Raw genomic sequence first — 24,534 nt, forward strand, 5'->3', positions numbered from 1 at the left:
ACCTACCATAGAGGGGAGGATCTCTCTTTACAGCTGGAAGAGAAGGGAGGAAATTTAACCAAGAAAACACAAAACCACTGAAGAAACACAACAGAGAACCAGAGAGGTACTACTACGCTAGAGAAATACAGAAGAAACTAGTAAATAACTTAGATGCCAGGAAGGTCAACAGAGTCAGTTTCATCCAAACAAAAACAGGAAATATAAATAAAACACACAACAGAGGACAGCTGAGAGCTTGAGTCAGACTGACAGGCAACAAATTCATCAAGGTTAGAGCTTCCGTAGTGAGTGTGTGTTCATTCTTAACAAAAAATAAATCAAATCTCCTTTTCCAGACTTGTGTTTGTTGGGGAAGCTGCTGCTCCAGTTTATATTTGAATCCCATATTGCTCCTGCAAGGCAGAGGGCTCATAATTGCTTCGGATAAGAATCAGAAGCTCATTCACATTTTTTACATTTTTTTCTCTCTGATTGCTGGATGCATGAAGACACGAAATTTGGATCAAAATCACTTTGTTAATGGAAACATGACAAAGACATATTTGTGTCTCTGTACTCACTGTGTGTATGTATGGTGTCCTCAGAGCAGGACGGGGTGGTGGTCTGGGTGCTGTAGCCGCTGGAGCAGTGCAGAGAGTCCCTACTGCTTCTCGAGGCATCCGAATTCAACGCACCCAGAGTCAAAGCCAGCTGATCCCGGGCTGAGCAAGACTGAGAGAACAAGAGGGTTTTCTATTGAAAAAAAAATGAATTTACACTCTTTCCAAATATGACAGATTTTTACAGAAAGTAATGGAGAGGAGAGATCATGAAATGAGGAGATGAGACAAGTGAAAACAAGGAGGGGAGAGTAAGAGAGGAGATGCAATGAAGAGAAAAAGAATGAGGACGAGAGCAAAAAGGAGAGGAGATGAGGAGATAGAACGACAGGAAATAAGGAAGGGATAGGAGAGGAGAGGAGAGGAGACAATTAAAGGGAAGGTGATGAGGCAAGGATTGGAGTGAGGAGAGGAATAGAAGAGGAATAAAGTTGAGGAAAAGAGAAGAGTGGAGATGCAGACGGGACTTAAGGAAAGGAGTGAAAACAAGGAGAGAACAGGAGATAAGACCAGACGGCTCAAGGAAAAGGAGACGAGAGGAGAGAAAACAAGGAGATGACGAGAGGAAACAGGGACATTAAATAAGGACAGAAGCAGAATGGGGGGCGAGGAATCAAGGGGAGGAGATGAAAAAGGAGGGAAAATAAGACGAGAGGACATCAAAGAAGAAGCAGATGGGAGGAAAACAGCAGAGGGAAGAGGAGAGGATACAAGAAGAGGAAAGGAGATGATGCCGGGAGAGGAGTGGAGAGAAAGAGAGGAGAGGAAAAGTAACAAGGGGAAAAGAGATGAGATGAGAAGTTTTTATCTCCTCTGGTCTCCTGCTGCCCTCCAGGGTCTGATGTTGATTTCTAATCAGCAATATGAACTCAGCCTTCAGGAGTGTATAGTGAACTTAACATAGTTTTTTATTTCTCATTTTAAACAAAAGGATGGAGAGAATAGATCAAGCAGAAGTCCTTTTGGTTGCACAATTCACATAACTGAACGTTTTTTTTTTTTAAAATATCCTAATGTTTAATTCCTCACAGTAATCAAAACAACTGCAGCGTGTGTGTGTGTGTGTGTGTGTGTGTGTGTGTGTGTGTGTGTGTGTGTGTTACCTTCCCAGACGCAGACATGGCTCGAGCTCTCTCTCCATGGTGTGTATAGGCGATCTGTGGGGGGGCCAACAGGCCGTTCTCCGCCCCTCCACTTCCCCCAGCAGCCATCTGATTGGTGGAGCCAACTGCATCCTGTAGTATTTAAAAAAAAAAAAACAGTCAGTCAATGAATGCACATGCACTGTAAATGTAAACAACGTCATTACCTAAGTAAACAGACTATAATCCCGTGGAGCCATAACATAAGTCCCTCATCCCATATCAATTGTAAGACTATTATTCTGTACAGCACCTGTGACAGCAGGTGCAAAGAGGTCGCCAGGTTAAATATACATTATTAAATAAAAGCCACTAGATCCTAGAAATTTAATCAAAAAAGATAAAAATCATCACTCAAATGTTTAATCTTGGGAAACGTGCAGTATTCACTGTTTCAAATAGGACTTGTATTTTTCCTGCTGGTCTGTGAACATCATCATCACTCTTAGCTTGATTAGCTTTGCCCATTGAAACCAAGAGTCCCAGCTAATCACAAACTCTCTCAGTTTACATCTTTTTTTTTTTTTCCTCCAATGGGGAAAACTAAGCAGGTGTCTCAGAGAAACTGCAGGACAAAATGGGAGCTAATTTTCCCCAAAGTGACCTCTGGTGATGACAAATAACCGACTGTAACTGAAGAGTTTGGATCCAAAGTGAAGCTTAATTTTCGAAAAAGCTAAATTTCTTTTAAAGGCTAAGGCAGGTGTTATTCTCTGTTCTTCTTCTTGTCAACAAAACCAATGAAAGGACCAAATCCCACAATTTGCTAGTCCATCTCTCAATACTTTCTGACTTCTCTACCTTTACTGTGGCACTCAGCCCCGAGCCCACTGGCTCCTACTAAAGATATAGATCTTTAAAAACTCAAACAGGAGGAAATAGTGGATTTGTTTGGGGACTATTTTCAGCGGCGGATTAATCCATATTTCATGCTCTATTGTCAATAATTGAGCTGTATGGAGAAGAGGAGTTTGATATATCAGGCTTTGGATACACAGACAATACTTGTTAATAGGATAAATTCATTGTTGGTTTTGGTCTTTTCCTGGGATTTGTTGACAATAAACTAAATACTGAAGTTATTGTTTAAAATCATTGAAAGTCATCACAACATTAGTGGTGGTTTTAAATAAGTTCAGAAAACTCCTCAGTGGACTAAATTAAGCCCCTTTAGAGACTCCGTGATTCAGTAAATCACTGTAAAAGATACCGTGTGTTAAACTTGAGTTTACTGGATTTCGTGTATTTTCCTTGAAGCACCTTGGAAATAAACTCTTCAATTTAATGCACACGCACTTGACACATTCCTATCATCACTGAACAGGCAAAGAAAACATTCTGTAATCACAGGACCACTGACAAGACACCACTGACACCAATATTAACACCAGTGTAAAAGGGGCATTACACCAAATTTCCGTGACACAGAGGGTGCCTTGGTGACAGGGAGGAGGTACGTGACGAGGTATCTGACAGAGGGACGAGGGCTGGTTTAGGTCTGCGGGGCACGATGAGGTGACCGCATGCGGAAAGTTGGAGATGCAGATGGGAGGCACAACATATTTACACTGTAGATCGAATAATAGTCATTGAATGAGAGAGGAAAAGCCGAGAAAACACCTCTGGTGGACAGTAAAGACTGTCACCTTCAAGCCTTTTGATATATTGCAGCTGTTTCAAGACCTCCTTGAGTCAAAAGAAGAATTAACATTTTAGAGCTGAAATTATTAGTCAATTAATCGAGTGCCGGAAAACTAATCGGACATAACTTTGATGATTGATTATTTGCTTTAGTCATTTTCTTAAGCCAAAAAATTTCTGGTTTCAGCTTGTCAAATGTGATTAGCAGCTGCTTTTTTCCGTTTTATATGATGTAAACTGAATCTCTTTGGGTTTTAGACGGCTGATCAGACAAACAAGCAAATTTAAGATACAACCGGGGGCTGTGCAGAATGTGTGTGAAATGGGAACGTTTCAATATTTTCGGAAATGTTTTTAGACCAAACTATTAATTCTAAAAGTAGCAGCAGATTAATTACTGACGAAAATAATTTTTAGAGCTAGACTTAGCTTGTTGCAGATATATCAATTTTGGTGTCTTATCTGCTTATAAGTAAAAAGAAATAAACAGAGAAATGCCAAGGATATGTTTGAGGTCATTTCGAAACGATGTCAGCCTTACTTCCTTTAATTTGTCCACTAGAGCGTGCTGACAAGTTTTCACTTTTACACCTTAAAATGTCCCACCCAGTGCGGTCAATTCTCAAGAAAAAAAACATTTTAGGGTTCCACATGAGTCCAGTATTGGTCGAGGTACAATACTCGTGAGTGCTGAGCTTAACATTTTGGTTTTCTTAATACTTATTTAAGTGAAAGTTGACAGAAAGTAGCTGGGAAGTGACTAAGCTCGTGTTACCAGCTGACGAGGACACTACTTTAGCAAGTACTTGGGGGAGAGGGGGACTCTGGCTCGGCATTACTAACTTCTAAAAAGGAGGCTCACAGCTTGAAATAAGAAAAATCAACCATTTATTAATCATTAATGTTCTCTAAAATGATTCTAAAAGAGTCAGGTGTCATTTAGAGGCTACAGATACAAACAGACCCGAAAACATATCAAAAGAGGGGACTGATAAGTAAAAAAAAAAAAATACCATAAACATATGTACACTCAAGCAGACACAGACACAGCACCTATCACTGTACATGTGTTACACACACGCAAACGTTTGATGGAACGAGTTCAAGAATGAAGTTTAAAATGACGACAGAGATTGGAAGTGAAATCCAGATTTCATGGGACGAAACTAGTGCTGGATCGAAATATACGTGGTTCAATCTGAGGCATTTGGAGCGGGTGACATTAAAGGTGGAATCGCAGGCAAAGGGTATAAAATCAGTGCTCGTGTGAGCTGGTGCAAAAGACAAGGAACAAAAAGGGTAAAACAGCTGGAGATGAGTTGATGTGGCGTCGGATTGAAACCGATGGAAGACAAACGGCTACAACACGGTGAGAACACAGGATGGTGCTCGGGTCGGGAGGAGTGTAATAGTTGTAGTTTTTTTCTCACGGTGGTCATATCCCTGCGGCTAACGCGGCGGCTCGGCGCGGGGTGGTGGCCATGGCCAGCAGCGTAACCATAGCGACCACGGCTGCCCCGACGACCGAGGCGAGAGGGGGAGTTCCCTTCGCTGAGGGACCGCCCACTTTCATCGCAGCCAATCAGCAGATAGGGGGAGGAGCAGCGCTACACACAGGAGAGGATTAGAGCAGTGTGTGTGTGTATGTTTGTTCTTGTACTTCTGTTATTGTCACGGTGAAAAGGCTTTTTTTTTTTCTAGGTCTTTGATGCTAACACTGCTTCAAAGACCTCCAAAGGGAGTTGTGGGAGTGTTTTGCTTTTTTAGTGAGATGTACCTTAAAGATATTAAACATGTTTATACACAATTTGTATTTTAGTGGAATTTAAGATTAAAAACTTTATTGAGTTTGGCTGAAATGATCTAATTCTCTGAGTATCACTGATGTACAATACATGGCCAAAAGTATGTGGACACCTGTTCATTTCACCCACTTTGACTGTATGTTACCAAAACCATGTGCGATAATCTGCTGCTGTAACAGCCTCCACTCATCCAGGTTCGGGTTTTCCAACAAGTCCTGAAACCTGGCTGCAGAGATTTGCTCTCATTCAGCTACAACAGCATTAGTTAGGTCAAACACTGATGTTGGGTTACGGGACCTGGCTCAGAGTCGGCAATCGAGTTCATAACCAAAGGTGTTGGATGGGGCTGAGCTCAGGGGGGGGGCCGTCCACAGCAAAGTGCAAAAACTGTTTCTTTAAGGATCTGGCTGTTGAACCACGAATGGGGTCCACCCTAACTGTTGCCATGCAGTAGGAAGTAAAATATTATTGTATGCTGTATGCTGTATGCTTGTTTGTGTGTGTGTGTGTGTGTGTGTGTGTGTGTGTGTGTGTGCGTGCCTGTGTGTGTGTGTTACCTGGATGTGTACTCCATCCACTGCACAACTAATGGAGTCCAAAGAAGGAACATGTCTCACTGATCCAGACTGGTAGTTACTACAAAAACACACAAACACTACAGTTGAGGATTGATAGTAGAGCTGCAACAATTAGTCGGATAATTAAATCAGAAACTATTTTGAAAATCAATTCATCATTTAAGTAAGTTTTCATGCAAAAATGCCACAAGTTTGCTTGTTGGATTTAGGTTTTGGACTGTTGGACAAAAGACATCTATAAACATAAGCTTGGACTGGGATGGGCTTTTTTTTTACTGCTTTTTAAATTTCATAGGCTATTTTCTCGCTTTCTTGATTGCTTCATCAGCAGATCAATCAATAATAAAAATAATCATTGAGGCTCTGTTCCCACTGTACATGGAAGCATTCAGATTTCTTTCCGTCCCACATTTGGGGCTGGGTATCATGCTGATAGAACACATACTTTTTTTTTAGTGCTTTGTGTTGAGGAAAAATGCACGTTTTTCTACAACACCCTTTTATTATTCTAACAAAAGAAGCCAAACTTCTCAAATGTTGTCTAAACACAAGCAGCCGTACAAGATTTTTGACAAAATAAAACAATCCAAAACAGGCAAAATTACCATTTTAATCAGCGACTAGCTGATCAGAGAATAAACAAGATCATTAATCTATACAAACATATAATACCAGCTTTCTGTACTTGACATTCTTCAATACTAGCTGCTAAGGACACATTTCATATGGTACCCGATCCAGACTGATACCATGACAAACACATCTGATGTGGTCTTAACAGAGTGGAAAGCAAACAGCAAAACAGATTCTATTTGTTTCTGTTCTTATCTGGGGCAAATCAATGAGATGAGACCCATATGTGAGCTGATTTTGGACTTTGAGCAGCATGAAATTGACTCACTGTCACAAGAACTACCACAGTCAACACAAAATGTCGACACTTCATTTTTTATTTTTGGATTAGTCTTAATTGTGTCCTACATTGTTATCCTGTCTATTAGAAATACTGTTTTCAGAAGTACAGCATCTAGTAAACCAATAACAACTGTGGTGTGTGTGTGTGTGTGTGTGTGTGGTACCTGCTGATGCTGCTCTTCCTGGACAGAGTGTTACTTGGAGAAGCTGGAGGTGTCTGATAGGTGTAGTTGAAATCAGAGCCTTTCAGGTCAGAAATCACCTGAACAACAACAACAACAACTCTGGTGAATCTGTGTTGTTGGGTGCACTGCTTTAAGGACAAGGCTGGTCATATATTCTTTATACTTTTTCTTACTGTTAACACATTTCAGGAAAAGACCTAAATCAACAATGTCTTAGTCTCTCAGTAATTTCTATCTTACCAATCAGCCCCAAGCTCACTGGTCCCAACTGAAGACATAAACTTTTAAAAGTAGCTCACAAATATAAGGCTTTATTTTTATTTAAAAAGGCTTCAGTAATTTTCTAAGACAACTGGGCGCTGTAGTTTTTAGCAAACATTACTCAAACAGGAGGAAACAGTGCATTTGTCTGGGACTATCTTCAGCGGCAGAATAATACACATGTGGTGTGTTAGTGAGTAGCAGGACGGTGTGTGTGTGGGAATGAGTTAAAATAAACTGCAGTGTGTGTTTTCATGTTTACGACAGTGTGGCTCACTGATGTGTGTTTAACAGTTTCTGGACAACAGTGGAGCTCTATGGCACAGAGGAATAAGATATATCAGGCTTTGGATACACAGACAATTCCCTGCTGGGTTTGGTCTTTTGAGGGGATTTTGGTGATAATAAGAAAATGGCCTGAGGGTGGTGCTAGCAGGAAGGTTGGAGGGTACCTGCTCGCTGGCTAGTGGGAGTTTATTGGGCTCAGCTGTCAGATTCATCAGATCTTCTAGAATGGTCTGCAGGTGGGTCACCTCACCCAGCATGTTGATCTCATGGTCCTGCAAACGTACACCCACACACACATTAATGATTAGTGTAGTTATTGTATAATAGGCTTCACAGGCTGCCTCAGTCCTGTACTGGTAGATCTGAATCATCGCACACAGGCAGGACTGACCAGCACAGGCTTCAGCATGGTGACGAAGCTGCAGTAGCGCGCTCTTTCTTCAATCAGCGCCCTGCACACGGCTCGCTTCTCCGTATCCTCCAGGACGGCGTAGCGCACGTTGACGTCCTGCAGTGCACTGTCCAGCTGTCCCCGCGCCTCGTCCTTCCCTACAGAAAAAGCACAGGTGGAACTGATGTTAGGAGACGCACCAGGGGGAAGGGAATACAGACAAGTGTCCTGTCCCTGAAAGTCAAGCTCCGGGTAGGAATTAAAATCATCTGTTCCTTTACAGACTCTGCAGTTCATTTTTCTAATTTCATCTGGTTTATCACTGCAGAGTGGAAGACCTGTTAACATGGAAACAGAGCAGCAAAAAGAGAGGAAGGCTGCAGTCCAGTATTCAGTATCAGTATAGACTGATAGTATTAATATAGAAAGGGCACAATACGTTGTGTACGTAGATCTCGTTTTTTGATTTTTTTTAATAGAAAAAATAAAAATTAAAAAAAAAATCTTGGAATTTAAAAAAAAAAAAAAAACATGATAAAAATCATGTTAAAAAAGAAAAAGACTTTCATGCAAGTTTCACAGATGGTATGAGTGGAAATCACGAGAACTCCTGAAGTACACCTTTACCGGTAGCAATGATTAAAAGGTGGGAACTACAATTTATTTCTCCGTTGATAAGACATGCAGATAAGATAAATCAAAGCTAAATCAAACAGGCAAAGAATTGGACATACCTTATAAAAAATTAATAAAATATTGAATTAAAGCCCTTTATACCCTGCTACATGGTGAATATTAAATCTCAGTGACAGTGATACCCAGATGTTACCAACAGGGGTCAGAACAACACTACACACCTCCTGTAATGGCAGCAAGGAAAGGAAGAGACACACACACACACACACACACACACACACACACACACACACACACACACACACACACACACACACACACACACACACAGTGGTGAGTATCAGCTGTTTGTCGCAACACATGCTGCCTGACCTTGTCCTGTCTGAGCCCGAACACCAGCACTGTGAGAGGTGAAAAACTGTCTTAGAGTGTAGTATTTCTGTAGGTACATTATTGAGACCGACCCACCTGATCTATTGATTTAATGACATCTCCTTTATAATTTCACACCAGTGAAGCATGAAGCAAGCAAACTGGGAGAAAGAGTAACAGATGAGATTTCTTTCTCTCCCTGATGTGATCTACTACATTGTCTACTGGACTCCATCGCCATCTTATCGACCCCGACCGGCCAACGTCGCATGATCCTGTCCTGAAACCCAGTTCACCATTCCAAAAAACCTCCGGTCTGACAGAAACAACTTTTACAATACCAACCAGTGGGCATTTCTTGAGCAGTCTGACTCGTAGATGGAAGATATTTTGTGGCTCTTTCAATCCAAATTTAACACAGCCCTCATCACTCCAGTTGGTTACAAACATAATCTGGTCCAGTAACATGTTAAGCCGTCACATATTTAGAGTGTTTCAGACCAAAAACCTTTGTAACCATAAGGTTCCATCCCCAGACCAGGGGGATAAATCTGGGGTGGGCAAAGTGAAAGAGAAGCACTTGTCCCTTCATCATTCACACTGCTGAGGTGCCCTTGAACAAGACCCAGAACCTGCAACTGCTCCAGTGGAGCTGCGCAGTGGAGGCCAACCGATCGGACTGGATGTACTTTGGCAGCTTTCAGGTGTGAATGTGTGCAACTGTGTGAGTGTGAACAAGATGTTCCTGTAGAAGAGAGCATCACTCTCCAGCTAAATAAAGATTTTGAAGAAGAAGAAGAAGAAAAAAAGACAACAAACTTCTCTGCACCACTGAATTTTGACAGAATGTATTTGCCAAAAGCTGATATTTCTGTGCCATTATCAAATATGATGCAGATGCCCTCCAAAAGGTTTTAAGACATATAAAATACTATTCTCTTAAGAATAATTTGTTTCTGATATCAGTTTTCCCAAAGAAAATGCAAATGTCGTTCTTTTCAAAAGTTAAACTGCTGGACACAAGATGTCTCCTGCTTCACCGAAAAGTCCATTGTAAGTCTATGTCCAGGGGAGGCTGAGTACCGGACCCTGATTGGCTTCCAAACCAGTGATGTCACTAAATCCTGCTTGTAAGAAGAAGACCCCCCCCCCAGACAGATGTGAAAACAGCCAATAAGCAACAAACAAAAACAAAAACAAAATAACATATTGAGTGGAGGGGGGCTTTAATTTTAAAATTTGATCATTTTGACACAAAGATAACGATAATAATTCCACTTTTTTTTAGGATTTCCTTCAGAACCTGACTTACTTGTTGAAATGAAAAACCCAATGAAACAAAATGACCAGAGGCTCCATGACAGGAGTCAAATTGCAATTCTTTTTTTTCCTTTCTTTTTTTTTTTTTTAAATTTGCCAGACATACTGTGATTAAGATAAACTGAAATATATTAAAATAATATGGAAAACTTTGGAAAACTTTGTCAAAGGAAAAGCCAGGAGTGTGTCTTTTCTTTGTGAACTAAAAGTAGAAGAGTGTGTGTGTTTTTTCTTTTCTTTAAATTATACTCAGTGGACAAAAGTGCTGTCTGGAGTCAAGGACCACGGTGACTGCAATGAAGAGGAAAAAAAATCCAAGGCACTCTGAGTCCTGAGGTATAATTATAAAAAAACCTTTAACATATTACATGGCATTACATTACGCTACTTACGTGTATGTGTTTTTAATTCGGTCTTAATACCCTGATGATAGCTTCCAGCTGAAATGCGTTGGTATAAACCATGTAACATTCAAGGCTTTGATGTTCCTTGGATTTTTTTCCTCTTATTTGCATATTATATCATCAGTGTGTTCCTCTGAATTTCGGGTGGGATTTACTGCAGTTCGTATACACTTTCAGCACAGTGCAACATCGCTCAGTGCAGACGGTAAAAAGAAAAAAAAATGATAAAAAGAATATTTGGCACCCATACGTTCATACAATACTGTCACGCTAGATGTCACCATAGTATCCACTTTAAAACTCTCCTGAAACACTAAATATCTCCTTTTCAAAAGGTAACCTCCACTCCTCCTCTAGCCACAACCGCCAATAATACGAGTCTAAAGCCATGCTAGAGGCTCTGAGAGGCTGCTGACAATGGCAACGGTATCATGTTTACCATATTTACCACCTCGGTTTAGTTTGTCAGCATGCTAACATCTGCTTATTAGCACTAAACACGCAGAGCTGAGGCTGAGGCTGATGGGAATGTCATTAGTTTTTCCAGATTTTTGGTAATTAAACCAAAATATTGGACATGCGACAAATTTCCACCTGATGACGGCGCTAGAGAGTTAAAAGTTAGATCACATAGAACAGAACAGAACAGAACAGATCACCACCGTACATCCTGAGGAGCACATGAATGTCTGCACCAAATTTCATGGCAAACAACCCAACAAGTGTTGAGACATTTCAGGCAGAGCCAAAATTTTAGATGGGCCAACTGACAAACTGACATTGCCATCCATAGATAGATGCCACTAACATTGCTAATAAAACATATTTGTCTGGAGAACAAATATGTACTCAACTTACCTGCCTTATTTCATCATTTTAGAAAAGTAAAACTGAACAAACTTGAATACAATATAGTACTTTAAGTTGAATCGATCAGACTCTAAAGGTCAGGAATCATGTTTTAAAACCATGTGGGGAGACACTGACAGAGCTGAGATGTAACTGTGTGGTTGAGTGTTGAGCCGGCCTGAGCCTGGTGGGTCAGACCCTGCAGGTAGGGTAGACAGACAGAGCTCAAACCTGCAGACCACCCAGCTGTGGAAACACACCCACTGAATGTAAAAATAAGTCCAGAGGTGGTGGTGGGAGCCAACATTTCCACCAACACAGAGGAGTTTAAGAACAATGCACAGAGCTTCAGTCCCCCCTTTATTCTTTTAGAATTTCATTTTTCTAATTTAATTAGGTACTTGTATTTACATTTTATGCCACTTTATACTTCCACTTCACTACATTTAAAAAAATATTGTACTTTTTACTCAGATCCATTCATTTGACAGCTAAAATTACTAGTTATATTTTGGATTAAGATTTCACACACAGAACCCACGACCAGGTTAGTAAATCTGATGTACTTTTTAAAAGTAAACTACCAAAAATGTACATAAATTAAAATGAGCTCCCTATTGAACGGCTACAACATTAAGATGCTGCGTACATGATAATGCATCAGCAATAATAATCAAATAATAACAACACTGATAGGGGCCATTCTGCTGCAATGAGTACTTTTACTTTTGATACTTTAATTACATTTTACTCAATTCTTCCTTACTTTTGATAGTATGATGCAGGACTTGTAAGGGAACTATTACATTTTCGTCAACCGTTGTTTGCCACTGACACATGAATGCAGAGTGACTGTTTAGGTTTAAATTTATTCCCACCTAATATCTGATATCTCAGGTCCTTATCGCCAGAAAAATCTCATGAAGTGATCTCCAGGTTTATCTGTTCAGTAGATTTCAGTCAAATTTTGAGATATGTTTTCTAGCCAACACGATGTGAACAAATCCTCTTTCTAAAATCATGAGAGAAAGAGGCAAAAAAAATTAAATAAAAAATTTAAAAAAAACCCACTGACAGTAACTCCTGTTGACACACTGCAGACTTTGTGTCATAAAGCCCAACCTAAACACAGCCTGTTCACTCAGGTGTGTGAGTAAGAGCATGGGGAGGACAGAGGATAATTTCCACGTTGCTAACAGAAGCTCAGTGTCGGCGTGCTGTCGGTCTGCCTGACGCCTGGCCTCTGTGGAAACACACGGACAGGCTGCGTGTTGTTGGACTGTTTCTACAAGGCTCTGGTTGCCACCCACAAAAACACAAAGACCTGAAGTCAGAAGCTCCGTCCTGCACAGAGTCAGCTCATTCACTCTGTTAGAGGTGAAACACAGTTCAGATAAAGCTAATTCTCACCAGCTGGGAAATGCACCGTAATAACACCTCACGTCTGTTTCAAACAGGATCTCCAGCTTTTTAAATCATAATATCGAAATTACCTCAATTTTCACACTCCGATTTGGAGAAACCGATCATGTGGCTAATATAACAGGGCAACTTGTATTTTTCTCTACGCTCAGATGTATCTGACTTGGGGGCAAATAATACAGAAGTGACTGAAAGGCCTCATGTCAGCCGAAGTAACTCAATCCTAATTTAATCATATTTATGTCAGATACATGTAACCCGACAAGATCTTACCTGTGGAATCTCATTCCATCGCTGTGGCGCTGGACTACACTTCCCAGAGATAATCAGTCAATCAAACAATGTGGACAGGGCGTGACGTCTTCTCTCTTGTGTTTTTATGTTGATTAAACTCAAACTGAACTTTTGTTATTTTTCCATTCAACCCTAGCAGGTCTCTCGCTTGTATTTGTCCCAAATGGGAACATAAAGGAAAAGTCTGAGTATTGTATTTTTTTTTTTTTTGGTTAAAAAATCCCATTAAAAGAACAAAACCAACAATTAATTGATCCTACTAGCAAGTGTAGTCGAAAGCCTGATACTTTATATCTTATTCCTCAGTGACACAGAGCTCTATTGTTGTCTGAAAACTATTAAAAACACATCAGTGAGCCACACTGACACGTATTATTTATAATAAGAACAATATAGAAGACTGCATCAGACACTAAATGTCTAGAATACCAAGTGTTTAGAAGTGCATATAAAAAAAAGATATAATTCACAAAATATATGCTGACAGAGAGAACAGGAACATGTTTGATATGAAAATGTCACAAATTATTTGAGTAATTGTTCAAGAACATCACAGAGCAGCTGCAGACAGACTTGAGGCAAGAAGAGTGAAACCCCTCAATATTTCGGAGCCTCCCTAGTTGCATGCTGCTTAGCCAGAAACCAGTCAGTTAACATTCCTCACTCTCATAGATACTGCTAGCCTCGAGCTGGGTGATATGAGGAACCACCAACATTGTTAACAAGCCACACAGAGAGAGAGACTGATGATGTTTGGTGGGTATTTCTGTCTAAAGCACCTACAGATGCTGTAAGATGACGCCTGTGGTTTGCTTTTGTTCTGTTCTTTCAACATTATCTTGTTTGATCCAGTATGTTTTGCATAAGATTCCATGCAGTTCTATCAATTATTCTTAAATTAATGAAGACATACCGGCGGCCTCCGCTTGTTTGTATTCGTTCCATTTACGCATTTTAAACATAGTTGGATTTAAAGAGTCACTCATATGTCCCAAATAACAATAATTACTATTCATAACAGAGATAATTGAGGTGATGCTCACCTGGGTGCCGAGGAGAGTTTTAACGGTCATTTGTGCACACACTGACAGGAATACAGATCTACTAGACAAACCAGAATCCTTGGAGATTTTGACTATACTCAAGAAATACTGAATGCTGACACAAAAAGCGTGACTGTTTTAGCAGCCTCAAATAATGGAAAATATAATTTTAAAATCGGGGGATGTGCCAGTAGAAAAGAACTAACATCAAATAAACCTAAAAACACCATACACAAAAGCAGACTGGTTGTTTGGAAGTTAAGAAAGGTGACTGGAAATTATTTAAATGAATAACAGTGTGTCTGAAACACAGAACGAAATTCAGTTAATAATCCGACGCTCCTGTCTTTAAGACTTTCTGGAATGCAAGGACTTTGTAGTAAGTGTTACCTGCTGGGTACTAATCATTAAAATCATTTTTTAAAAAGGTGTGCACTGTACACTGTGCTGTGTTGTGTTCACAGTGATAATCACTGTTGTGATGATAACAGAAAATGTTAGTGGTGGTGTTACCATCATAGGGTTTCATCCTGGTATATACTAAAACCAATATACGGTCTAACCTCTATTAAAATCTGACTTTAAAAAACAGTAACCCCCCGGGGTCTAAATTAAACCTACATTTTGAACCAAATATTGAACGAACTTGAGGAAAACCTTCCTGAACCCAATGTGAATAAACTGATTCGAGACCCAAGGGTAATTTTACCCGATCCAAAATGTTGTTGGCTCAAAGAGGGAGATACCAACACACATGACTCGAGTCCAGGGTTGTGCCTTGGATACTGGGAACCAAGTGGACCTGTTAAGACCTCTACCTCTAATTACTACTGTATTTCCCATTCAAATTATCTACATTAAGTTACAGATGACGGTAAACAGTTGTAATGACACATAACTACTGCTGCAGTCAAATTTAATATAATTTCTGCTGATGTTTGATATGTATTTTTTTTTTTAAATCACGATTACTACTTTCTTCAAATAGCAGAGCTCTCACAGTTTCAATGTTGAGCTACTGCTGCTACTAAAAGCTTATATCATCCATGAGTCTAGACCACCTGCGTCACACAATGATGATGTCATTGATGCCATACAGGTGGCCGGGTCGTTTAGTTAAGGTGTTAAATGGGTTTCTGTGGAGCACCCTAGGGCAGGTTGAGACATGAAGCGGCTGAATGCAAAAACTGCCTCGAGACTCAAATGAGAACATTTTACACACTGCACATGCTTTAACCTCACCGCTCCTCACTCCCTTCATACCTCTCCCCTCCTTTAACTTCTGTCTGTCCTTTTGTCTCCTCCTCCTGCAAAATACTTTGTCTTTAACCTGCCTTTGCTTTCCCCTTTCACCTATCTTCATTGTTCAACCTCCCTTCTCCTCCTCGTCTTTCTTCGTTTTCTTAACCTTCTTCTCCTTTAACCCTTTTCCTCTTGCCTCTTTTAAACTTTCTCCCTCTCTTCCATCAACCTTTCTGTCACTTCCAACCTCTCCTTCTCCCTCAACATATTTTTCCTGTAACTTCTCTCCTATCTCGACATTTTCCTCCCTCCTGTTTTATCATTGAAATCCTCCTCCATCTTTAATCTCTTTTCCTTCAGCATCTTTAATAATTTTCTTCCAACGTCTGCATCCCTCTCGTTCTTCTTTTTCCCTTTTCCTATTTGTTTCTTCGTGTCTGCGTCACTCCATTTGAGAGCCATATGACATCTCTTTCCTCCTCCTCCTCCTCCTCCTGCACTTCTTCATCCCACGGTCTTTAATGCAACCACTTGAGAAAGGGATAATCACATCATCCATCCATCTCTTGTCTATCTTTAACCTTCTCTATTTTCTGTTCTTTTTCCTATGCTTGAAATTGGGTGTCCCAACTTTTTTTGTCTCTTTCTTCCATACACAAACCTCTCTCCTCTTCCTCTCACCCTATCTTTCTAACCACTTTAACCACTGTGGAGTCATGGGGAGGATGACTTCAACCCCTCCCTCCATCCCTCTCTCCTCCACCTCGTGTTCTCCGTACAGCCACAGGGAGGAGAAGATGAGCAGCCACGTTCTATCTTTACATCCCTCTATACCCTTTATTTAATGCCATCCTACTTGTCATCTATCCTCTTCTTCAATGCCATTTTATACTCATTTGGAGTTCTGCACAGGCCTAAAAGTAAGACCTGAACCCTGCCTGCATCTTTAAGATCCAACCCGGCTAAAGCCAACTGGTGGATTTTTGTTATTTCCCCTTCAAAGAACAAGTGACATGCTTACTTTGGAACAACAAAACACTAGTATCTAATATTAACTATTAAGACATTCTTCTTAAGGCTTGTTCACACCAGGATTTAAGATGCAATAAAATTCCCAGTGAAATCAATTCTAAGTTCAACTTTGGGGAACTCTGACACACACATTCGTGCCATTGACCAATAGTCAGCTGTCTTGACAGTGCTGACCTTTAAGTGCACGGAGAGCGGGACAGTCCAACATAGAGGAAGCTAAAGTAGCTTATTAATGCTGCAGAACTATTCACTTTTATAATTGTTCAATCCTCTGTCAAAGTTAACACTGTTCCACAAAAGCGCAACGGTTTGTAGTCAGTTATGAGACAGAAGTCAATGGTACAAACACGTCTTCTGAATAAACTGAACATGCTGATCCATTAGCAATCGAGCTAAGCTAACTTGTTATTGAACAAAATGGTGTGCAATGGTGAACAAAATACCAAACTACTCAAATAAGGTTACACGTATTATTGGCAACAACACTACACGAATTGTGGCCAACTATGAGCATGTGACCTTATGGCGTCTTATAAATATAACTTATTTGCCTTACTTGTGTCACTACAGAGGGGACGTGCCAGTTCTCATGCTATCATGTGTCAGAATAAAATGTAATCTCTAAAATGTATGCATTTTTTAGAAGAGCAACTCAGCACATGATTATTATTTGTACAGCCACTTTATTATGCTATGTGTTAATTCTGGTCTACAGGGTTCATTCCAAAAGTTTTTTTTTGTGCCTTTTTCCAGAGTAAAACAAGTATACTGTCCTAGTGTAGTGATTATATTAAGGGTAAATTTTCTATTCTCGCAACCACTCATTCACAACCCCTTATTCCCTCACTCTAAAGTGCCTCTGCTGCACCTCTTCAGCCTCTCTAAACTAACCTAGCAGTCCAAACAGGTGAACAGTGAAGGTGGAAACTCTGGGGGACCTGCAAAAAAAAAGATGATTTGGGTTGCAAGGGTGAAACTCGAGCGCTTGCGTAGCTGGTATGAGCATTAAACCAAACGTTTGTATATAACTATGGCTTTATGAGTTCATAATGACAACCATATGTACACTCAGTTGGCAGAATGTAAGGAAGACCTAGCTAGAAGTAATGCAGTCTAATAAAACAGTCCTGCAATAAAGAAGTGTTGATAAAACTGTGGGATCATTTTGGAGTATGCGGTCTGTGGTACTATTGAGCTGTATTGTGTTATGTTGTCAGGTGTTCCCCTCATTTTTATCCAGCCCAGGTAGGTTAAACACCAGACACACATTCATATAACGCGATACAGTTCAACAGCAGAATAAGCTTCAGCCTCTAAAATGACAGTACAGTTAAATCAACACCTCTTTAACACAGTTTTAACAAAAAACTGAACCTTCTGACCTCCATAAAAGTAGGAAGTTATAACAGGACATTTGTATTAGACTGCATTAGTTTAAGCCAGGTGTTCCTAATAAACTGACAAGTTTGTGTATATCCACGATATGATGACGATACGCGATGGTGTTGACAGTCAAGGGTAAAGGTAAAGGGACACTGGAGTAATGTCTAGGTTTGAGGTGTATTTTTAGAATGTGTTAACAGGACGTGTTCAAGCTAGAATAGGTTGTTAAGTTGCAACAAAACGATTTGACTTTAGCAGCAGAACTCCAGTTTCTCTCACAATTTGCACAACAACAGATTAAGTTATGGCGAGGGAAAATAATGTCTTAATATACAACCTGTAACTTAATGTAAAGCCATATACAACACAAAGACCAGGGTGAGAGGAATAATACTTCTAGAAAGGCTATGGAGAAGAATATGTCATAATGAGATAAAAACTCACAAATTTAATTTGTGATTCATGTATTTAATATTTTTTGATTAAATCTTCTATGTTTAGAATTTGCATGTGACTGTGGCATCTCTCAAGCTTTTGTTTGCGCAGAAACGCGACGATCACTGTGCAAACTCGGGCAGTATATACTATGTGTTGCTTTCTGTCCATTCATCTTAGTGACCCCAGGCCGGTGTTAAGGGTTATGATACGGGTTCAGCTTCATTTGAACAAAATGTCTTACCTCACACTCATTCAGACCTGAATTTTTGACAGCCCTAGTGTGTCTCCCGTTTTATATACATATAGAAGAAGGGATAACCAATAGCACCTCTATGTCTGTCTTTCTATTTCCGTGATTCCCCTCAGTTCTTCTGCCTCTCTCCATCTCTGAGCAGCTGGAGATTCCCTATCTGAAGTGGTTGCACACCACATAATGACAGAGCATACAGACACACACACACACACACACACACACACACACACACACACACACACAGAAAAATCATATGGGATGATTAGTGATGGAACAGATGTTTACTGTTATGTTTTTTTCCTATTCCAATGTACTGCATATATTTTTGCAACAGTCATCAAAAAGAAAAATGAACTGAGGTGAACTGAAAAACAGGGTAACAGACTGTAAGACTAAAGGAAACTAATTTAAATCTTGGGATTTAAATTGATCTTGGGAGTGTTTCTGGAAAATACCTGCAACTGTTAAAAAACAGAGTTAAACATTTTTCATTGTAGAAGAAACTGTGATATAATGAAATGAGTGTCTGTACTATGTATGTGTATTGGAGAACAGAGCTCTTTGCAAAATGGTGGAGCATACTGATACATAAAGATAACAAAACCTTCAATACAGCTAAGCCACAAGATAACAAAAAAGATTTAGAAAACGTCCTAGGGTGAAAAGAACTGGGCTTTTGTCAAGAGTAGTTTTCTTTTACCAGCAACAGCTAAAGTGGTTTATTCCTTCTGTCTGTCCTTACTTATTATAAGGAGTCAACCCTCTCACACACACACACACGCACACACACACAACTGTACAGCAGGGATAATTATAATGTGAAGCCCTGATTGGTGAGTGTACAGAAACCGTTTTGGTACACTGTGCAGGAAAAGTTGTGTTCTTTGGGCGTGTGTGTGTGTGTGTGTGTGTGTGTGTGCGTGTGTTATTACGGGGTGACAATATGTGAAGCTGTGACTCTGACTTTGCATTTATTTTTGAAAAGACAGTCTTTAACTTGTGTTTACTTGTTTTCTGTATCAGCTGCCTCCGCCTTACGGTCCTGGGTTGTATTTCTGTAGATTTGTCCATCATTTCTGTCAGTAATAATAACAACTCACTCACAAATTTAACACCTGAGATTCAGTTAGACAAGCTAAGAATAGACTTGTCTATTAGGTGAATGGACAAGTTGAACTGTGAAATCGTTACCAAAAATATCTGTTGTAAAAATCCATCAAAGTTTACTGACCCACTTTCTGCTCCAGCTCCCATCTACCATACTTACTGTATTTGTGTTCATACAGATTAATGCTGGCATTTCAGGTGTGCTCATTCTCAGGTTGACCTCCAGATATAAGTGGTTTAGAGCATCTGGATAAACTGTTTGCTTGTTTCTAGCCTGTCAGAATGTCTTACTGCTCCTATTTCCTGTCCCTGCTGACTTTTTAGCGTTGTCTCCGTATTCCCAGATCTCGGAAAATGACCAATGCTAAGGACCGGCCCTTTCTATAAATACATTATTCAACACTAAGCACAGTCTCAGATAACTTCAGTCATCTTTCCACTGTAATACCTCGGCTGCCAAGCACCTACATTTACGCCGTCTTACAAACCATAGAGACACTTGCGTCTGGGTAATGTGTAACAGTGACGCTCTGTATCGTGATCCAGTGGATGCTGTTGTTTTTATTCCACCCTCAAAGCCTAACACATACTGTTGAATGAAAGTTGTGAAGCTAAGTGAAGCTCAGCGTGGAGATTAAGATCGGTCAATTTACATATTGAGTAGTGTTATCATAACTAGTAGAAAGTATGGTCAAAACTATGGAAATGAGATCCAAGTTGTAATGCACATTTTAAACATTTCCATCATATGTTTGTACTTTTTTTACTTTTAAAACTCTTCTGGGGATTTAGTCTGGACGGAGAGAGAAAAGGAAGTGAAGGGACTGGTGTAGAAAAAGGAAAGAAGGGAGGAAAGAAAAAAGGCATGTAGCAAAAAACATGTTCAGAGATGTTAAAGCCACATCAGACATCTCTGTTTACCATGGGCGGGTCTGCACTGAGACTGTGTGTGTTTGTGTATGTTAGTGCATGTGTGTATAGACTATTTCTGTGTCTGTGCATTTGCGTACTGGATTTGTCGGGAGGGAGGACAGCGAGGATATTTGTATAGAGGCCTTGAGGTTTCATTTTGACTCTGGTGTGTGCGTTTATGCATGCATGAATGTGTGTGTGTGTCCACGTGCTTGGGCGTTTTCCGTCTATTTCCACCATATAAGGCCGTCTGCAGTCTTTCCTGGCAAGCTTTCAGTCTCTTTGGTTGTGGGATGGTGAGGCAAGGTGCAACCATGGGGAATCCACGGGCAACCACGGGGTGTGTCGCTTTGATAGCGGGGAAGGGCGTGGCCCAGGTGTCTGCCTGGCAGTACATCTGGGTTGCTGTGGCAACAGTAAAACCAATAGTCTTAAAGTCACTACAGGACTCATAGCACTGACGCTGCTCAGACAGGCTGAATTTAGTAATGATTCAAAGACACAGATTAAAAAAAAAAAAAAAAATCCCAGTAATCAATAACTTCTATCCATCTATTTTGATTCCACGATTCAAAACAGCCCATAATCCGATGGTTTGATTGATGAGCCATTAAATCCAATATTTAACTAGACAAAATCTACTTTGACAAAAATAACTACTAACATATACCTGACAACCCTCTGTTATTCAAAAATGTTCGAATAACAGAGGTGGGACAGACCCATCGTTTTCCAAGTCACAAATTAGACTCAAGTCTTCGCCACAAAAGCGAGTCCCAAGCAAAACAGGTTAAATCCCAAGTCAAGTACAGCAAGTTCCAAATCAAGTCTAAGTCCTAAGTTTGTTTTTCAAGACATAAACAAGCCATTGGTCTGAACAGACAAATGCATGTGATTAATTGCTGATTCAAGGTATATCTGTTAAAGACAATATAAAATTTTGAAGCTTTAGGCTCTTGATGAAGATATCAAGTCATTTAAAACCAACAAGTCCCAAGTCAAGACCAGCAAGTCCCAACTGAAGACCAACAAGTTCCAAGTCAAGACCAACAAGACCCATTCAAGACGAGTAACCCCTGGCAACAACCAAGTCCGAACTATTAAGTCCCAAATCAAGATTATGAAGTCCCAAGTCAAGTCTAAGCCCTAACGTTTGTTTTTCAAGGTACGACCGCAACAACAAACACATCTTTCCATCTCTCTTGCACAATACGACTTGCTGCTGTGGCAGTGATTTAAAGTATATCTGTTATCGGGAAAATAACAAATTTTTAATCATTGGGTAGTTAGAAAAGATAAAGTCGTGACAAGTCAAAAGGTAATTGTCCAAATGAAGACACAAGTTAATGGTGTTGGAATCAAAACTGAGATAAAAGTTTTTCCCTCCACCAGAAACACATCTGTGGCTCACAATTTTAAGAGATTAAAACAAACAAACCACATTCAGTTCATTTCATATTTTGTTTTTCATATGTTAAACCTGCACACAGTTTTGCAATTTATAACTTAATTTAAAAGTGGAGTAATGGTGCTGAGGAGCATTGATTCTCAGCCTTTTTAGCTTGGGAGCCTTTATAGCCAGGAAATGCCTATTCACCTTCTTATATATCAGAACTGTACTATAGTTTGAGTCCTGATAAAATTCAAATTCTCCAGTATTTTACAAGACAAAAAGATTTTAGAAAAGTCAGAGTAGCAATATTTTGTCTTTTTCTTTCTTATCTTGTTAACCATCTCTAATGTGCTAAAAATTAAAAATGCATGAAAAATGCAGAACGAAATTACCTGCTTTCTTGGCTAAAGAAAACTACATAAAACCGGGGCATGTGGCAGTTAAGTTAGCAAAGAAACATGTTTCAGAGGGATTATTTCTTCCCTCGGGGTGTCAGGTGACTGACAGGAGGCAGAGCATAACGTAACACAGCAGAGATCTGAAAACACTTATCTCAGCACAATCAGGACAGGACCAAATGGACTCCTTATGTTTACTGTGGAGGATTATCTCACTCTGTGGAACATTGTTTTCGTATTCAGCAGGTTGCTTCTTCCTCTCGAGTAAACAAGCTCTTATATCTACAGCTTCACTACTAATGTGCTATCCTTTACCTTCTTTTTTGCTTTTGACTGTCTTATAAAATGACTTGACTGACAATTTTATGTCGCAGCGTTCATTTCGGTGCTGCTGAAAACCTGACGGATGTGAGATGCAGGTGAAGTTGGAGTAGACTGGCGTTCCTCTTACCTTTCTTCACCTTCTTCTGCAGTTTGATGGTGTCTGAGGATTTCTTCTTGATATCAGCTCTGGCTTTCTTATACTCTGAAAAACAAAAGTAAGCAGAGTGAGGGACGGTTTGTGTTTGTATAGGTCTGTGTGTGTGTGTGTGTGTGTGTGTGTGTGTGTGTGTGTGTGTGTGTGTGTGTGTGTGTGTGTGTCTGTTAGCATACCTTTGGCATGATCTTTGTCCAGCTGACTGGCCACTTTTTTCCACTCTTCCATCTTCAACTCCAGCGGAGTGATGAGACTTTCTGAGAGAGCTCTGACAGAAAAAAAAAAGAGTCTTGATTACTCTGTTTAACCCCATTTTCTCTAATTAATCCTATAAACTAAAGTTAAAATATAATTTGAATCAGTAATTCTTTCGCAGGTTGAATCAGAGTAATAGATTATGTAACAATAGATAATTACATTTGATTATTCCTTCATGTAGTGCTAAAACTAATGATTATTTACAATAATCATTAGTTTACGATAAATTTAGTCAAATAATGAGAATCTTCTTTCCCAGAATTTCTCAGAGCCCAAGCTAACATTTACAGGTGTCTTGTTTCATCCAACAGTCCAAAAACCAAATTATAATTCAGGACATACAGTGACATCCTCACATTTGAGAGGCTGAAATCTGGGAATATTTCGACATTTCTGCTTGATAAATGTTTTCAGCAATTAATTGATTATCTAGATAATTGGCAATTCATTCACTGTCTTTTCACAAATCAATCAATCACTTCTACAGTACTTACTAATACTACTACCTTTACAACTGGGACCAGTGGTGCTCCTACCCAGAAATTTGGCTTTAAACCTGGGTCTTGTTTTGGTAGTTCTTACCTTTTCACACACTAGTTTCATTGCTGTTATGTGAAAATATGACAGCAACACCACCAAACAAAGGTTATAATAGACTACATGAAACTAGGCAACACAAGCAGTGTATGTGTGTGTGTGTGTGTGTGTTTGTGTGTGTGTGTGTGTGTGTGTGTTCGTGTGCATGTGTGAGAGACTGCAGGTAAGTGTACTGGAGGTCAAAGTTAAGGCAAGGATTAGAGGGGCTACTCTGCAGAGCACTTTGCAACACAGTTTGGGTAATAACTCAAATGAAAACACTTCGGGTTTTACTTTCAAATCTGTGGTTCAGGTAACTGGATTAAACTGTGAACTTCTTGAAAAACTATGTTGCACTTAATGTAAAGTTGTGTGGTGCTGCTGCGTCTCCTCTGTGAAGCCGCTGTGTCAAATCTGGCTAGAAAACAACATTTTAATTATCCTTTAATGACAACATTATTATTTAGCATTTATTAGGTACACCTCTACAATCTAATGCAATCCAATACAAGAGGTTTGCCATTACATCCACCTTTACAAAGCTCATAACGTTCAGTTTTGGTGACACTGTCGGAAAATGTGTAATTATATAATCACTTAGAGTATATGTTTACCATAATTTGTGTTTGCTGGACGATAATATACTGGGAGGTGTTTCTATTCTTTGTCCTTCCCATTTACATACATGATGGAGGCAGAATGCTAGAAGCACAATATAATGCAGTTCAGTACAACACCCCCACTACCGATGACCTCAAGGCTAAAACATAAAACATATCACTTATCCGAACCGAACGTTGTAGGCATCACAACAATACACTTTGTGATAGAGCAGTTGCGATGGATTGAATCAGATTGTACAGGTGTACCTAAAAAAAAGTGGCCACTGAGTGTATATGTTGGGTGTATGTGTCTG

At 39.8% G+C, this 24,534-nt stretch overlaps 2 protein-coding genes across 3 annotated transcripts in view; one reads left to right on the forward strand and one right to left on the reverse strand.

The window, feature by feature from the left end:
- The window catches only part of LOC120807181 (E3 ubiquitin-protein ligase TRIM35-like), a 322,424-nt gene that overhangs the window by 250,885 nt on the left and 47,005 nt on the right, over positions 1–24,534 (forward strand).
- mtss1 (MTSS I-BAR domain containing 1) overlaps positions 1–24,534 on the reverse strand; it is a 67,935-nt gene that overhangs the window by 2,742 nt on the left and 40,659 nt on the right. Inside the window, exons 5-13 of one of the 2 annotated variants that reach the window (XM_040116154.1) lie at positions 22,961–23,052; positions 22,758–22,832; positions 7,809–7,966; positions 7,582–7,689; positions 6,848–6,945; positions 5,748–5,826; positions 1,706–1,837; positions 564–714; positions 7–33 (exon numbers count right to left, since the gene is read on the reverse strand). In XM_040116154.1, the coding sequence (XP_039972088.1) occupies positions 7–33; positions 564–714; positions 1,706–1,837; positions 5,748–5,826; positions 6,848–6,945; positions 7,582–7,689; positions 7,809–7,966; positions 22,758–22,832; positions 22,961–23,052 (920 nt within the window). The remainder of the gene's footprint in view (positions 1–6; positions 34–563; positions 715–1,705; positions 1,838–5,747; positions 5,827–6,847; positions 6,946–7,581; positions 7,690–7,808; positions 7,967–22,757; positions 22,833–22,960; positions 23,053–24,534) is intronic. The other variant, XM_040116155.1, reaches the window with a different exon arrangement.

The sequence above is a fragment of the Xiphias gladius genome, chromosome 21 (genome assembly GCF_016859285.1).
Source record: "Xiphias gladius isolate SHS-SW01 ecotype Sanya breed wild chromosome 21, ASM1685928v1, whole genome shotgun sequence".
NCBI classification, from domain to species: Eukaryota; Metazoa; Chordata; class Actinopteri; order Istiophoriformes; family Xiphiidae; genus Xiphias; species Xiphias gladius.